The sequence below is a fragment of the Antechinus flavipes genome, chromosome X (assembly GCF_016432865.1).
Source record: "Antechinus flavipes isolate AdamAnt ecotype Samford, QLD, Australia chromosome X, AdamAnt_v2, whole genome shotgun sequence".
Lineage (NCBI taxonomy): Eukaryota > Metazoa > Chordata > Mammalia > Dasyuromorphia > Dasyuridae > Antechinus > Antechinus flavipes.
In genome coordinates this window covers 4,481,925-4,499,162 of record NC_067404.1, presented here as the reverse complement: position 1 = coordinate 4,499,162, position 17,238 = coordinate 4,481,925, and the positions used below count along the sequence as shown (strand labels likewise).

The window sequence follows — 17,238 nt, the reverse complement described above, 5'->3', positions numbered from 1 at the left end:
ATCTTCCATCCCCCAAGACACACACCCGACCCTGCCTGAGGAATCCCAGAAATTCCTGCACTTTTGTGTCTAAACATCTATAAGGCAAGTCTCCCCCTCCTCTTGCCACTGCCCTTCCTGTCAATCTGCCTCCACCCTTTATATTCTCTTCTGTTCCTTCTTCATCTTTTTCCTGAATTTCCCCCACCACAAGTTGGCTTGTCTTAGTGCCCATGGGGATGGGTGTGGAGCTGGGCGGGATATCATGGGAGTATTAATACATTTTCATGCCTCTGTTGTGTTTGTAGGTGAGATCATGTGTATCTGTGTGTGTCTCTGTATGTGTGGGGTGTTCTCTCCTGCCCGGGGTTTTCAGCCTGCCCTGATCTCTTATCTTTGGAAGGCACCCTTAGGAGGTCCTTCAGTGTGGTGTGGTAGAGGCAGCAGGGAGAGCCTTTGTGGACACTGCCTCCTTCCTTTCTTCAAGTGTGTGATTCCATTCTTTCTTCCTCCCTTCTTCCCATCCTTGGATTGGCCTTGGGACTGGGGAGCAAGGAGACAGGCTAGAAATTCTATTCTCTCCTTCTCCACATCAGCTTTGTCGTTCAGTGTCCTTTAATGTTTGTTTGCTTTTTTTTCTGGTTTCAATCAGTACATGGTGAATGGGCTGTTTCCATTTTGAGGGATCTGGAGCTGTTATCATAGGGTTATCAATAGCATGGATTCATTCCTTTGAATTCTTCCTGTGTGTAAACTTTGACTTATTGTAAAAATGCATCTTAGTCCTGGAAATTGGAATCAGTTTCTTCTAAATCTTGCATCTACACCAGTCCTTAGAAAACTTTACTTCAGAGGTTGATTTTTCCCCCTTCTTGAACTCTTCTCATTTGACCTGCATTCAATCTGTTTGTGCAAAAACATTGTGGTTTTATAGATGAAGCGTTATCCACTTTATTTACTGTAATCATGTTCATCCTAAAACTTCTTTATATCCCTATTCCTCTCCCCATTTATAGAGGTGAAAATCAATTTCTTCCTTACTCCTCTAATTTACACTTGATTCCCCTTTTGTATCTAATTCTTGTATCTTTTTTGTAGTTCAATTCGATGGGGACTGTATGGTGTTTGTGTCCTATTTCGGGCAAACTACTTTTCCATTATCTCATCACCTTTTTAAAAAAATCACACCATGGGTTCTTTGCTATCCTAATCCCACCCTTTACCCCATCATGCTTCAGCCACCTCCTGGATGTATTAAACTCTTTGATTTTGTTTGCTTCTATATATGATCAGTCTCAAAATTTACCCACCCAAATTAAATATTTTTATTTTTCCCAAATACATATGAAATTTTAGGGCATTCTTCACCTCCTAAATTTTCTCTTCTACATTATCTCTCTCCCTACCCTCTCCTTCAGTAGAGAAGACTAGTAACATAACATAGGTTATACATGTAAAATCAGGCAAATATACATTTTTGTGGAAACCATTTTTGGAGATGCATTCTAGACAAAACCCCAAGGGAAAAAAAAGAGAGTAAATAAAAAGTATTTTTCATTTGTTTCAGGCTCTACCAGTACTTTCTCTGGGGATGGGCACCACCTTTAAACTTAAGTCTTACAAAATTGTTTTGGATCATGGCATTCTTTAGAACAGCTAAGTTGTTCAGAGTAGATCATCATACAATATCGGTGCTACTGTGAACAGAGTTCTCCTACTTCTGCTCATTCACTTTGCATCAGTTTGTATAAATCCTTCTATGTCTTCTCTTATTCACAGATCTAACAGGTACATTTTTCCTTCCTCACCTGATTTACTAATGATATTGATGAAGTCTTCAATGTTGGGTATGAAGAGGAAGTGAGAAACGTTATTCCCTAGGCAAGCAAGAATAGAAATCAGTTTAGCTCTATGGTCCCACCCTTTGAGGAGGTTACCCAGTCAGAAGTCTAGATTATGTCAGACCCTGAGGTACACTCTCTGTAGAGTTCTAGAGCAGTCTCATCTTGCCACTTCCATCAGAAATCCAAGTAATTTCTTGTCCCTGAGGTTAAATTTTCCCTATCAAATCTATTTATGGGCTATCCCATGGCTATTGTCCCCCTTTGGGTCCATGGGGCAATCTGCCTCATGGTATCTTTCTCCTTACCCCTGCTCCATGTGATGAGGCAGTTCCCCTAAATCCACTATTTTCAACCCTACTTCTCCTTATATCTAACTAACTCTTGTGGGGTGCTAAGTGCCTTTCATGCTAAGCTAAAGGCATGCCCTAACTTCATGAGATGCTCCCTTTCCCCTCAAGGGGAATTGTGAGACAGCTTGGCTTTGTGCTTTCTGTGCTGTGCCATGTAGCTAATAATATCTTGAATTGCACTGCTGATCATTTGAGCCTTCAAGAAATACAGGAATCAAGAAAGGGAAATGTACAATTTCCCTTGAGTTAGAGCATTTTTCCTGGCTGTACCCACTACCTTCAATGTTATCCCCTTTTATCTCCCTTTCTTGGCTTTCTTGGCATCTTTAATGCCACAGATAAAATTCCATCTTCTACAGTAAGTCTTCCTTGACCCCCCAAATTCTAGCTCCTTCCCACTGCTTATTACTTCCACTGCATCCTGTGCAATGAATGATTCTCCAAAGTTGTTTGCATGTTATTTGCCCCATAACTTAGCTCCTTTAGAACAGAGACGGCCTTTTGCCTTTATGTTTCTCGCATTTACTTAGCTCAGTGCCTGACACATGGTGCCAGAATTTTATTTTATTTATTTTATTTTTTTTCTTTTCTTTTCTTTTCTTTTTTATATATTTTCTTTTATTTTATAATAACTTTATATTGACAGAATCCATGCCAGGGTAGTTTTTTTTGCAACATTATCCCTTGCACTCGCTTCTGTTCCAATTTTTCCCCTCCCTCCCTCCACCCCCTCCCCTAGATGGCAAGCAGTCCTATATATGTTAGATATGTTGCAGTATATCCTAGATACAGTATATGTTTGCAGAACTGAACAGTTCTCTTGTTGCACAGGGAGAATTGGATTCAGAAGGTAAAAATAACCCGGGAAAAAAACAAAAATGCAAATAATTCACATTCATTTCCCAGTGTTCTTTCTTTGGATGTAGCTGCTTCTGTCCATCATTTATCAATTGAAACGGAGTTAGATCTCTTTGTCAAAGAAATCCACTTCCATCAGAATACATCCTCATACAATATCGTTGTTGAAGTGTATAATGATCTCCTGGTTCTGCTCATTTCACTTAGCATCAGTTCATGTAAGTCTCTCCAAGCCTCTCTGTATTCATTCTGCTGGTCATTTCTTACAGAACAATAATATTCCATAACCTTCATATACCACAATTTACCCAGCCATTCTCCAATGGATGGGCATCCATTCATTTTCCAGTTTCTAGCCACTACAAACAGGGCTGCCACAAACATTTTGGCACATACAGGTCCCTTTCCCTTCTTTAGTATCTCTTTGGAGTACACTGCTGGATCAAAGGGTCTGTACAATTTGATAGCTTTTTGGGCATAATTTCAGATTGCCCTCCAGAATGGTTGGATTCGTTCACAACTCCACCAACAATGCATCAGTGCCCCAGTTTTCCCGTATCCCTTCCAACATTCATCATTATTTTTTCCTGTCATCTCAGCCAATCTGACAGGGGTGTAGTGGTATCTCAGAGTTGTCTTAATTTGCATTTCTCTGAACAATAGTGATTTGGAACACTCTTTCATATGAGTGGTAATAGTTTCAATTTCATCATCTGAAAATTGTCTGTTTGTATCCTTTGACCATTTATCAATTGGAGAATGGCTTGATTTCTTATAAATTTGAGTCAGTTCTCTATATATTTTGGAAATGAGACCTTTATCAGAACCTTTAACTGTGAAGATGTTTTCCCAGTTTGTTGCTTCCCTTCTAATCTTGTTTGCATTAGTTTTGTTTGTACAAAGGCTTTTGAATTTGATATAATCAAAATTTTCTATTTTGTGATCGGTAATGGTCTCTAGTTCATCTTTGGTCACAAATTTCTTTCCCCTCCACAAGTCTGAGAGATAAACTATCCTATGTTCCTCTAATTTATTTATAATCTCGTTCTTTATGCCTAGGTCATGGACCCATTTTGATCTTATCTTGGTATATGGTGTTAAGTGTGGGTCCATGCCTAATTTCTGTCATACTAATTTCCAGTTATCCCAGCAGTTTTTATCTGCCAGAATTTTAATGACTGACTCTTCTGGATCCGATTTTCACTAATTGTTTTAAAAAGAAATTTATGAAGTCACATGGTAGAGGAGATTGAGCCAGAAAGGAGGATGTGGCTCCCTTTTGTCCAGGCTCTGGAAGGTTTCCGTTGCATAGAATTCAGTGCAGAATATGCACACATAAATGGGGGGGAGGGGCAGATGCACATGTGTGCCTTGGTGGCTCTCTGTCCCTTCTCGCCCGTTCTGATCTCTGTCTCCTCAGACCGGGACAAAAGAGGCTCAGAGCCGCCCTTCCCCCAGACCACCCCGTTCCGCTTCTGCTCTGGGGGCTGTCAGGAATCCAAGTCCCGTTCGAGGACTGGGGCTTTGCAGATGCTGCTGAGCTATTGTGCTCTTCCTTTCAGTGGAGCCCAGGATCCCCCTTCCTTGACCTTTCTTCTTTGCAATGTATTCTCCCCCTCCCAGTTTTTTTTTTTTTTTTTTTTGAAGAGCGGCCCCTCAATCACCGCAAGCTTAGCCTTCTGCTCCAAGCTCCAGCCACCTGGCCTTGGGAACCTAGGACCCTGGTCAGCGCCCAAACCATCTCCAAGCGTAAGGTGCACTGTGGTCCCCTTCCCTAGTGGGGCAGGGTATTGAGAGCCGAGAGAAATGACTTGCAGCTGTGGGTTTCACAACTTATTCTGGGTCTGAAATCCCAGAGCTCCCTGTGCTATCCTGTACACTGCTCTCTCCTCCCTTCGCCCTATGCTCTGGGAGGAGACCAGCCCCCCCCGGTGACGTCACAGGACCGCCCCTTCCCAATCTCCATTTCTGTAAGTCTCTTTTGTCTGGAGATGAGGATGTGCTGGGAGTGGAGCGGATGGAGGTCTGTGCGCCCCTCTTCCAGTTCCCTACTTTTCCGCCTTCACAGCGATCCCCTGCGTTACCCCCATCTTACCCTCATCTTCCGGACGGACCCATCCTGAGGGTCCTGAGGAGCCTAAGCCGCAGTGAGTGAGGTAGGTGTCCCTCCCTGCTCCTGCCTCAGCCCCTCCCTTCCTTCTTGTCTCATTGCAGCCTTTCCATGAAGCCCCTTCCTCCCCAACTGGCTTTTCTTCGTGCCCCGTATGTCGTAAGGGTGGCTACAAGGTCCTGGGAGCATCGACACCTTTGTCTGTCTATGTGTGTGATGTGGAGGTAGCTAAGATCATCCTGGGCGTGTCTGTGTCTTTGTCCGTGTGGAGGAGTGGGTGGGGGTGGGGGGGAGTGTGCGTGGGAGTGCCTGCACCTGCCTGGTGCTTCGTGCCGGCTCAGGGCTCTGTTTGGAAAAATGGGGGTTCGTGGGATGGGTGGGGTGTGGCATACGCAGGCAGAGAGAAACCTTTGGGGACACTCCCTCTCTCCCCTCCTCGGATGGGGAGAAGAGAATTGTTTCATGGCGGCTTCTCTCCTGATGAGGGCTTTGGGAGTATTTTGTCATAAGGCTGTTGAGAGCTTAGATTTCTTCCTCTGAAAATTTTCTGTACTTATCTTTTGACCTAGAGGAGAATGATTCTTAATCCTGGAAATTGGAATCCGTTTCTTCTATATCTTGCATACACAACCACCCATAGAGGTTTTTGCTACAAAGGTCTTTTTCCTCAGGTAAGTGTTTCCCTTCACATTTTAACTTCATTTGGACTTTGGGCAACTTTATAGAAACAGAATTAATCATCTTTTGTTTTCTTGTGATTTTCTCTGTTCCTTGTTCTGTCATAATCTCTTTCCCTATCCATAGATGTGAAAAGTAATCTCTTTGCTCTTCTAATTTGCTATAGATTTTTACATCTAATTCATATATCCATTTGTAGTTTAATGCAATAGTTGGTGTGAGGTGTTCGTGAGCTATCAAATTTCTGGAAAACTGCTTTTTCCTTATCCCATTATTGAAAATGAAATAGTGTGTTGTTCCGTGACCCACCACCTGTTCTCTTTGGATTTCCTATACACTAACTTATTTTATTGTGTTTACTTATGTACATCGCACACATGATCTTTTCCATTGATCAATGTTTCAATTTTCACGAAGTTCATATTTTCTGGGCGCCTATGTATTCTACCGGGCATGAAATCAGAGAGAATCATCTTCCTGAGCTCAGGCTTCAGCTACCTACTAACTATGGTACTCTCAGCAAGTCACTTAACCCTGTTTACCTCAGTTCCTCATATATCAAATGAACTACAGAAAGAAATGGCAAATCCTTCCAATATCCTTGCCAAGAAAACCAAAAATAAGGTCAGGAAACAGCAGACAGGACCAAACAACAATTGGTTTCAAAATGTTTGATTTCTTAGTATAGTTTGAGATCTTTTCCTGAAAATTATTAATCCCCAACCCTTCCTTTCCTCCTTCCCTCCATTCATTATGTCCTTGAGATACTTGAGCTCTTTTACAAAAATATTTATTGATGTTTTCTTTTTCTTACATCACAAGGGTATCCCATAGATTCTGCCCTCTCCCAGTGAGTGCCATTGCATGTAACAAATTTCATTTTTTTTTTGTTTAAGGGAGGGAAAAAAAAGGTGAGCCCAGCTGTTGATGCATTTGGGAAAAGGTGTAACACCTGTGGACCTTCCATCTCCTAGAAGAGGTCAGGTGATGGTGTCTTCTCATGTATCCTTTTCAGTCTTTAACATTTTCTTACAGGTACTTTCCAGGTTTTGCTTTGTCATTCTTTGAATTTAAATTGATTTTGTTTACCAGGTATATATATATATATATATATATATATATATATATATATATATACACATATATATATGTGTGTGTGTGTACACATACATACATACATGTTTTCTTGGCTTTGCCTACTTCACTTTGCATCCTTTCACCGAGACCTTTCTCTGCTTCTCTCTCCTCAACACACTCTTCATTTATTATGACAACATTGTAATATTCCACAACATTTGTTTCCATGCCTTGTCTGGCCATTATCCACTTGAGAACATCTACTTTGTTTCCAATAAATTGCTGTCATAAAAAGGGCTATTATAAATATTTTTTTCCAAAATAAGGGGTTTGTTTTCTTATTGGTGCCTTCTATTATTTGTATTGAAGGCTTGGATATTTTTGTTACTTTCTTTGCATGATTCCAAAATTACATCCCAGAAGGGATGCTCTCCTAATTTGCTTAGGGTGTCTCCCTTTATGTCTAAATCATCTATTTTGGTCTTACCTTGTTGTTTTCATTGTGTTGTTCATCCTTCTTTCTGGAAGAGGACCAATGACATATAGAGGCTCAAGACTTTCAAGTGAATTGCATTTAGGTGAGGCAGAGCTGGGCAAGGTCACCAGTCTCACTCTTTGCTCCAGAGTCAGCTGAGTCCGGTGGCAAGACATAGGTCAGGCAGCCTGGCCATGATCCGTAGACAGTGGGAGACCTTAGTCTGTTTAAGCTAAGGCTTTTCCCATGTCTCACTTGTTCCGAGGAAGCAGCAATTTAGTGATTTAAGGCTAGGTAAGAAATGAGACAAAAGATGCCCTACTTTGCCTACTCGATGATGATGATGATGATGATGATGATGATGATGATGATGATGATGATGATGTTTGAAGGGAAGACCCTCAGAATTTCTGGCCAAAAGAAACAAACAAAAAGCCTGAGTGCTTTACACTCAGTCTGAGCCATTAAAACCGAAAAAATGATCAAGTGAAGCTTAGGCTAACATCTACTATGGGACACTCAGTGAAAGCCAGAGTGATTTGGCTTTGTCAAGTACCTCCATCTGAATTCCAATGAGGTTTATCAAATTCTGTTTTTTTCTAAACTCTCTTTCAAGAAACCATTAATGAACTAGATGGAACAGAAGAGTTCAATATCCCAGTTTGTTTTTCAAATATAAAATAAGTGAGCAAGAGACCAAAGTAATATCTAGCCTCCAGACTCAAAAACATGCTTCGAGGTTAATGGGGCCAAATTTCTATTCCTTTGGACAAACACCTTGGTACATGGTGTAAGGGGTTGAACTACACTTAGTTTCTGCCATACTGCTTTCCAGTTTTCCCCAGAATTTTTTGTAAATAGTATGCTGTTTTTCAAAAAGCAGGGATCTCTGTATTTCTCAATCAGTAGAGTATTATGGTCATTTAATACTGTGTTCTTCTATACCTAAACTATTTCATTAAAACACTACTCTAATTTTTTTTCTTTTTAATATATTTATTCATTTATTAAAACAGATTAAAAAGTAAAAGAAAAACAAAATAGAAAAATATTGTCATGTGCACAAAAGAACAAGAGAGGACTCAAAATGTGAAATAATAGATTTCGGTTCAAGAAATCATATATAATTAATAGTACATATTTTATTCAGAACTATCCATCTATTCTTTGCTTTCTTTTAGGTTTCGCAATGTACTTTTCACAGTATTCTTTTTCCCCCCTTTTTGCCATCGATAGCCCCCAAGAAGGCTACAATTAAGTGCTGATATATTTGTATACAAATACACAAATACGTATGTACATATACACATTTATATAAGTATATGAATAAATGTATCTAGACCTGTATGATCAAACTCACATATACGTATACATTTATGTATATCTATGTAAGACTGTGCCATGCTTGTTTGTTCTCTGTTTCTCTGAAATTGGACATCATCCATCATGAGTTCAAATCTTTTTTTTTTCTAAATCTACCAACTTGTTTCCTACATCATGACAATATTTTGTTTTATTATTTCTTGGTCTCTCATAACTTCACTGACTTCCCCTTGCCAAATTCTAAGTTTCAAAGAGTCACTTCCTTCTTTAAAATTCTGGCTCTCTTAGGTGACTCAGTGGATAGAGCACAAGACCTGAAGTCAGGAGGACCCAAGTGCAAATCTGGCCTCAGATACTTAACACTCCCTAGCTGTGTGACCCTGAGCAAATCACTTAACCCCAATTGCCTCAGCAAAAAACAAACAAAGGAAAAAAACCCTCTGGATCACCCTTTCAAATTGGTTGACTTTCTTTTAATAATCCTCTGTATTTTGTTGGATCCTTGTTATTTATTTATTTGTTAAATTTTTCCTCAATCTCTCTCATTTGATTTTTAAAGTCCTCTTTGAATTCTTCTACAAAATTCTTTTTGGACAGTAGCCATTTATCATTACCCTTTGGGGTAAGGAAAGCTTTTCCCTCTCAGTATCCCCCTCTAATGATAGATTCCAATCTTTCCGATTTCTATAGTTGGATTGTTTCTCCTTTCTTTGCTCTTTTTGAAAATAAGAAACAGTAATTGTGTCATCACCTACATCTGAGAGGCGGAGCTGGGGCCTCTGTCTCTGGATCTTCTTTCAGGTTTCCCCTCTGACTTGGAACCCAAAACCCAAAACTCCACCATCCCGTCAGCCAGCCAGCAGCTGCCCTGTGCCCCTGCTTCTGCCCTCAGGGGGCGTGTGCTTTTCCCTTCCCTCCTGCCTGGCCTCAGGCACCCACATGCTGTCCCAGGAAGTAAAAGTCCCCTTGATTGGGGCCGAGGCCACCTGGAACCCAGCAAGCCCCAGGGATTTTTTCAGGGGAGCTGGCCTGGAGATGTTTATACTGCTTAATCCTCCAAACTGGGATTCTTCTTCTGGACTTCTCTGGTTGTCCTAGGATACCCTTATTCTCCCCCAAGTTTTATGTTTTTGTCACTTGTCTATATTAGCTCAGCAGTTCAATTTTCTTTTGTTGGTGAATGTTCTGACCTATTCTGCCATCTTCCCACACTCTTCCCCAGGCGTTGTTTTCTTCATTGAATTTTTGCTCCTCCTTTTCCATCTGGTAAATTCTACTTTTTAAGTTTGTATTCATCGGTGAATTTTGGTATATGTCTGTCCAAATTTTTGTGTTTTTTTAAACAAAATGTTAACTTTTCTTGTTAATATCTCTCATTTCTCCTGCACATTTTTCTTTTACTTCTCTTACATATTTTAAAACTTCTTTTGGAGTCCTTTCAGTAGGTCTGTTTTTGCCTGAGACCAATTCCTGCATACATCAATTTGAGGCTTCACATGTAGACGTTCTGGCATCATTATGATCATCTGATTTTGTGTTTTGATCTTCCCTGACACCACAGTAGTTTGGCTTGCTGCTTCTAAGCTTGCCTCTTGACTTCCCAAGTGTGCCCATTAACCAGCTGATTCATGAATCCCCGCTTGTAACATGAAACATTTCAGGGGGACCTTCCACAGCTACCCCATCTCATACAAACCCAACACATAAGATGAAACACACCACAGATGCTCAACATTTGTTGATTTAATTTTATACCTGTGAATGGAGGCAAAATCTAGTTGAAATGAATATTAAAGCTAATCCAGGAGCATGTGTGTGTGTTTGTGAGGAAGAGAGAGAAATACAGAGAGAGAGAGAGAGAGAGAGAGAGATTTGACTTGTTAGAGTCAGGGAAAGTGGGAGTCCAAGCCTCATAGGTTACAGGGACCCTTAAAAGATATCCCACTGCTTCATAAGCCAACCTCTTGCTCTGTTCTCCAGTGCGTAGAATCAGAAACAACTGAGTTCAAATCCTGCCTCCCATACTTACAAATTGTGTGACCCTTATCAAGTCTTAACAAGTCTCCCCCATTTTGGTGCCAGCCTGGGCTAATTAAACTCAATGCTGAGATGGTTTTCCCGAGTCTCTCCTATCTATATTTGAGAGGAAACAACCTTGGAAGGACACAGACCAGCCAAGGAATGGCCCAAATTAGAGTACGCCACAATGGGAAGGTAGTGGATTCCACAGGAAGAAGCAGACCTCAGCAGCATGGAATATATCTTTCAGTTTCTCAGGATTACTGGGGCAAATTGTGTTGTATAAGAAAATGTACACACGAGACCACCCCTGTGACTGTTACAGGAGAGACTGATAGATCCCCAAATATGCCTTGGGCCAGGGAAGCTATTAGCTAGGAGCAGGACACCAAAGGTGAAAAGCCAGAGTGACTGGCCATCAAGAACAAGTTTTCCTTTGGGTTACTTGGAACTTTTCTTCCTATTTACATTAAAGGTAGTTTGCATTCTGTGTATGAATTTAGGTCCTGCTGATATTCCCTTGCATCCACCACACAAACACATTTGGGAAGGTCCTGTCTCAGGCAGAACAGCTAGAGTTTTTCCACAGGGCAGATGGTGACTTTAGAAGGGACGGAGAACCTGCAGAACTTCAGTGCACTGGCAATGAGCTCTTTCTTTATCCTTCCCTGGCTGCATGGCATCCTCCTCAACAATGGCTTCACAGCAGTTTTCTGGGGATTCCATCTAGGTGGTTCAAGGGTAAGAGCCCTGGGCCTGGAGTCAGGAAGACCTCTGCTCAAAGCCAGCCTCAGGCACTTAGTAAGCATGTGACCTTGGGCAAGGACAAGTCAGAGTTTCCAAGTCAAGCATTCCTTGCTCTTTCTGCCTCTTCAGTAAGACTGACTACCCATCTGACTGGGTCCCTGATCTTAGAGTTGTCTGAGGCGCTAAGAGGTCAGATGCCGTGACCGTGGTCAGGCTGCTGGCATGGGTCGAAAGCAAGATTGCAGCCTTCCTGACTTTGAAACTGGCCCTTTAGCCTTAGTTCTTAAGACACAGTTCAAGCATCAACTACATCATGAAGCCTTTCTTGATTCCAACTGCTATAAGCCTTGCTCCCAGACTCCGTGCATTTTGCATTTGTATTTATTCTTCATGTACATTTATACATTTTCTGTCTTGTTAGAACCTAAGCTTGTCTTGTTAGGGACTGTGTCTTTAAGAGTGTTTGCATCTCCAGAACCTAGCACTATGATGTGCATGTGCTTGTTGTTTGTTACTTAGCCCATGTGCCTTTGTATGTGCCCAGCACATTGGAGGAGTAAATCCATAGCTCTTGACTGAATGAATACATTACTGAGCTAAAATAATTATTAGTGATTACAGTTATTCATAATTTTCCTCAGGTATCAGTTTATTCTTTCATTTATCATAGCTAAACCATGTATTTTCTTATAGTTCAATTTACTCTGTGGTATGAGGTATTGATCTTCTATCAAAATTCTGCCAAACTGCTTTGGATTTATGCCGTCTATTTTTACCAACTATAGATAGTTCTCGCTTTCTGTAAGTGGACTGTTGGGTAAAGCTTTAGTGGAGCAATTTTAAAGTAAAGTGAATTTAGCCCCAGACTTGGCTTCAAGGGAGAAAAGGAGACAGGAAGGGAGTCATGAGTCTGGGAAAGGAGGGGGCCAGGAGATGATTCAAGGACACATGGACCTCGCGCACTGAGAAGCAAGAGCAGGCTTGGGACCAGGCAGGTGTAGCCAGCCACCGCCCCACAAAGGAGAGGACAGGTAACATGTGGACTGAGGAAAGACACATGACACCGGAGCGTGGATGGACAGGAGACACACAAGCAGATGCCAGACAGGAGGATAAGTGGGCAGAGCCACCAAAAGGCTCCCCTCTTAGTGCTGGAGGTCTCAAGCCAAGCCCAGATGCTGAAGCTGCAGAGGTGGAAGGAATCACGCTGCATGAAAAATCCTTTTTGTTCCTCCTCCCTACTTTTTCATTAATACATTATAGATAAAAATATGCAAGGCTGTTTTCTCTTTCTTACATCACAGTATCCCACGTATCCCTCCCTCTCCTTGTGCCTCCTGAGAGTCATGCCATGTGATGAATGGTATTTTGTGTTTTAGGAATGAAATAAATCAACACAACTATATAATCCAGAGAGGAAAAGATATTTGTGGTAGGAGATAATCTTTCTGGGAACATTCCTATTCCTGGAGGATCGCTGTCTCTCGAAGCACTTCTGATCTCTAAACATGACTGAAACGATGCCTTCTATTGGAGATAATCTTTCTGCGAACGATGCCTTCTATTGGAGATAATCTTTCTGCAAACACTCCCATTTCTGGAGCTTCTTCTTTCTTAAAGCACTTCTAATCTCTGAATATTCAGAGGAAAAGACACTTGTGGTAGGAGATAATCTTTCTGGAAGCATTCCCATTTCTGGAGGCTCACTGTCTCTCGAAGCACTTCTGATCTCTAAACATGACTGAAACGGTACCTTCTCTAGGAGATAATCTTTCTAGAAGCACTCCTCTTTCTGGAGCTTCGTTCTGGGTTGAAGAACTTCTGATCTCTGAAGATTCTGAGGAAAAGACACTTGTGGATGGAGGAGATAATCTTTCTGAGAACCTTTCACTTACTACTGGCTTACTCTCAGGGGAAGCACATCTAATATCAGAGTATTCTGTGGATGAAATGCTGATGGGTGAAGACATACTCTATGAGAACCTTTTAGTTACTACTACTCTCAGAACTCAGAGGAAAAGACAATTGTGGAGGAAGACACTCTCTCTGGGAACATTGTGGTGTAAGAGAGAGACTGGGAAGGCCTTCTGGGCAAAGAAACCAACCTTTGAGAGAAACAATGGTGGGCTCTATGGTCCGTCCAGTACGGTCTGAGACCTCACCTTGTTTCCCTTAATAAGGGTCGGTTCCTTTGCCCAGAGAGGCTTTCCAGTTTCTGTCTTACACCCGTTACTTCAGGATTGCTCTCTATGGAAACACATCTAGACTGACATCACTCAGCGGACAAGATCTCTGTGGCAGGAGACACTCGTTCTGGCAACATCCCACTTACTACGGGCTTCCTCTCTGGGGAAGCACAGCAAGAGAAAAATTGGACATTTAATGAAATAGAGGCCGCTGAAGCATTCCTGATGAAAAGACAAGCGCTGAGAAGAAAATCTGACTCTCAAATTGAAGACTCAAAAGCAGCATTCAAAGGTAAATATGATAGAGGCCTCTCAAGTAACTCATTATTGATACACTCTGTACTCTTCTAAAAGGGAAGATGATAACCATAGCTCCTAAGAACTTTATCTTTGCTAGGCAGGTAGAAGCATTGGACCTAGAAAGAGGTTTTGGAACTGAACCATCTGGACGGGGATGATGTAAAATAGATAGGTGAGAAATATGGATGCCTTGGGAGATGCTAGAAGGGAGATAAATAATGGAGGAAATGATCCCATAAAATAAGCATTCAAGGAAGAGCTTCTGCCTTGGAGTGGAAAATGATGAGGAGGAGAGTGACCAATTCTGGAACCTCCCTCACATCTCAATTGGTTGAAAGAGGGGAAATAGCTATATCTGTATTTATATGTACTTCTTCCATGGGTCAAAAAAATCTATTTTACCCTAAAGGTAAGTAGGCAAATGGGAGAGGAGAAGGAAAAAGTGGTGATAAACATTGGGCAGTTAAAAGAATGCAGTAGTCATGTGCAAAATAGAAACTAGCGGAGGAATGGAATAAAAAGAGAGAAAGAAGGAAAAACAGAATCAGCTACAACATGACTGTGTTAATGGGATGAAAAAAAGCAAGAGGGCAGTAAAATGAATTAGAAACCAGACTTCAGACTGTGTTTGTTTTTTCTTTCTTTATTTGTATTTTGAATAGAAACATATTTGAAAGAAAGAGAGAGCCAGAGTTAAAATAGAGGGCTAAAGCAGAAACTTTTATACCTCATATGAAAGATAAAATATAAAGAAAGCAATCATGACATCAGAAAAAAAATGCAGAGCAAAATTAGGCCTCAGGGAAAGGGATTAGTGTGCAACCTAATTCTTGTTTAGGGGAACCACAGTCAATTCAGTATGAAAAGAGGATTCAAATTCTTAAAGGAAAAGTTTAATGCATTACAGGAAGAAATAGACAATCAAACTATAGTGGCAGGGGACCTCAACTTTTCCTGTGTGACCTAGACAAATACAACCATAAAATAAATAAGAAAAAAGTGGAGGAAAGTAATAAAATTTAGATGACTTAGAAAACTTAGATATAAAAGACCTCTAGAAAAAACTCAATAGAAGCTGAATGTACTACAGACAGATGTTGCTTTATTTTAATTCTTATTATGCAAATTGGATTTTATGCCAGGAATTCTCCCAAACCACCTCTATACAGGGATCTCATTCAGCTCCTGCCCTTCAATTCTGGTACTCTGTGGCCTCCTATCACCAATGCCCCCCCCTAAAACCTTTAAAAACCCTTCTCCAGCAGAAAGCAGAACAGACCTGCAGAGAGACAGCCACCACCACTGATGGATCCGGGCTTGCCTTAAGACCTCCAGTACTGATGCAGGACCACTTGCTTTCAATGCACCCACCCACCTGAGAGTCTGGCCCCTGCATTTGGGTGTTTTGTCCATCATTGGAGCACCACATCTGTGCCATGCCACAGGTTTCTATGTCTGTGCTTCCTGACATGTTCTTCCTATCAGTTCCAGCCAGGCTCTCCCGGGGCTGGCCCCTGCAAGAAAGTGTTTCTCCTGCACTTGATTCTTTGTATCTAGCCTTTATGTGTCATTGACCCATGTGCTGGCTCCACAGGGGCAGTCTCCTTCCTGCCTCCCTTGTAGCTTTTTACACATCCGTGGGTAAAATCACATTATGTAAAGGATCTGCAGAATGATTCATTGAAAAAAGTTATGGACTATGTTGTCGTTTCTTCCCCCCCCCCCCCCCCCGGAAACTTCTCCCTAAGTTTTTCGATTTAGCTGCATTGATTTAGTTTGTGGAAAACCTTTTTAATTTTATGTAAGCCAGATTGTCCATGTTGCTTCTTGTGAACCTCTCTGTCGTTTGCTTGGTCATGATTTCTTTCCCATCTTCTCCTGTGCTTCTCTGTTTATGATATTAGTCAGTATGTCCAAGGAATATACCCATTTTCAGTTTCACTCTGTCTTTTCTGTGAAAACTTTTTCCAACCTAAGATTCTGTTATACTACTTGCCAATTTTCCTAGCAGCTTTTATCGAATTGTGAATTTTTCCATAGCTGGGATTATTAGCTTTTTCAAACAAATGGATGATGTGCTCTTTTGCTCTTGTATGTTGTGTGCCTAATGTGTTTCTATGGTCAGTCTTTCTGTTTCTTACTCAATAATATATTTGTAATGATACTGGCTTGCTATTGTAGTTTTATGATCTGGTACTGCTATGCCCCTTTCCTCCCCAATTTTTCCATTAATTTTCTTGATAGTCTTAATTTTTGTTCATCCAGATGAATTTTGTTATCCTTTTTTAATGTTCCCAAGAGATTCTCTGGTATTTTCATTTGTATTGCATTGTGTTAGTAAATTAATATAGGCAGCATTATCATTTTTGGCCTGGCGATGAACAATTCATGTTTCTCCACTTATCTAGAGCTGCTTTTATTTGTGTAAAAAGTGACCTGAGTTCATGGTGTTGCTATCTATATTTTGGCAGGTGGACTTCTACTTATTTCATACTATATATAATGTCAATGGAATTTGTCTTTTTATACCTTTCTGTTAGATTTTATTGATAATTTATATGATACTGATAACTTCCTTGGGTTCATTTACACTCTCCTGTCTTGCTGATATTGGTAAACATTTCATTTATGTTTTAATTGATTCTGTAGCTTTCTCTAAGGAAACAATTATATCATCTGTAAAAAAACATTTTTTAATTTATTGTTTGCCTCTTTGCTGTATATACTTTGCATTTCTTTTCTTTAGAGTTACTGCTATAGCAAGCATTTCTGGTACAGTATGGAATTATAGTGATGACCACGAATATCTGTAATGTCTCCAAAAGAAAAACTTTTGATTCTTATCGAAAATTATTTAATTGCAAGGTCAGCAGATTACCATTAAATAAGGTCAGCTAAGACCTCAGTGGTGTATGATAAACTGGAAGGTCACAGAGCTTATTTTATAACACAAAATGAGCCATGATTCATCAATTTTACAGAGGTCTAGGGAGATTGACAACAGTCAGCTGCTGGACATGTCAGGAGTGTAATGAGGAGATTTTAGGGAAAGGTAACTGTTCAATTTAATACTTCATTGGCTTAGAATTTATTTTATCGTTCTGTGAATTTTTTTGAAAAGTCTTCTTCAGTGTTTCTTTAAGGATTTCTGCTATGGATCTGTTTAGCTCACTGAAAAGGAGTCACTTACTAAAAGATGGTTATTTTATTTCTTTTAAGATATATTTAGGCTCCTTCTAACTTATCTACTATTACATCTTATTAAAAGATTCATTCAGTGAATCTAATTGGA

General features: G+C 40.6%; 1 protein-coding gene across 45 annotated transcripts in view; it reads left to right on the top strand.

Annotated features, from left to right (window-relative positions):
- Nucleotides 1-17,238, top strand: part of LOC127542973 (uncharacterized) — a 294,969-nt gene that overhangs the window by 53,854 nt on the left and 223,877 nt on the right. For 13 of the 45 annotated variants that reach the window (XR_007948978.1, XR_007948955.1, XR_007948954.1 and 10 more), the window contains 3 exons: nt 5,100-5,365; nt 5,711-5,812; nt 6,716-6,798. The exons of 13 other annotated variants lie outside the window; for them this stretch is intronic. Coding sequence is in view for 1 of the 32 variants with exons in the window: in XM_051968939.1 (XP_051824899.1) it covers nt 5,246-5,365 (120 nt within the window). In the remaining 31 variants the exon portion in view is untranslated. 19 more of the 45 variants (XR_007948970.1, XR_007948976.1, XR_007948968.1 and 16 more) reach the window with 9 other exon arrangements.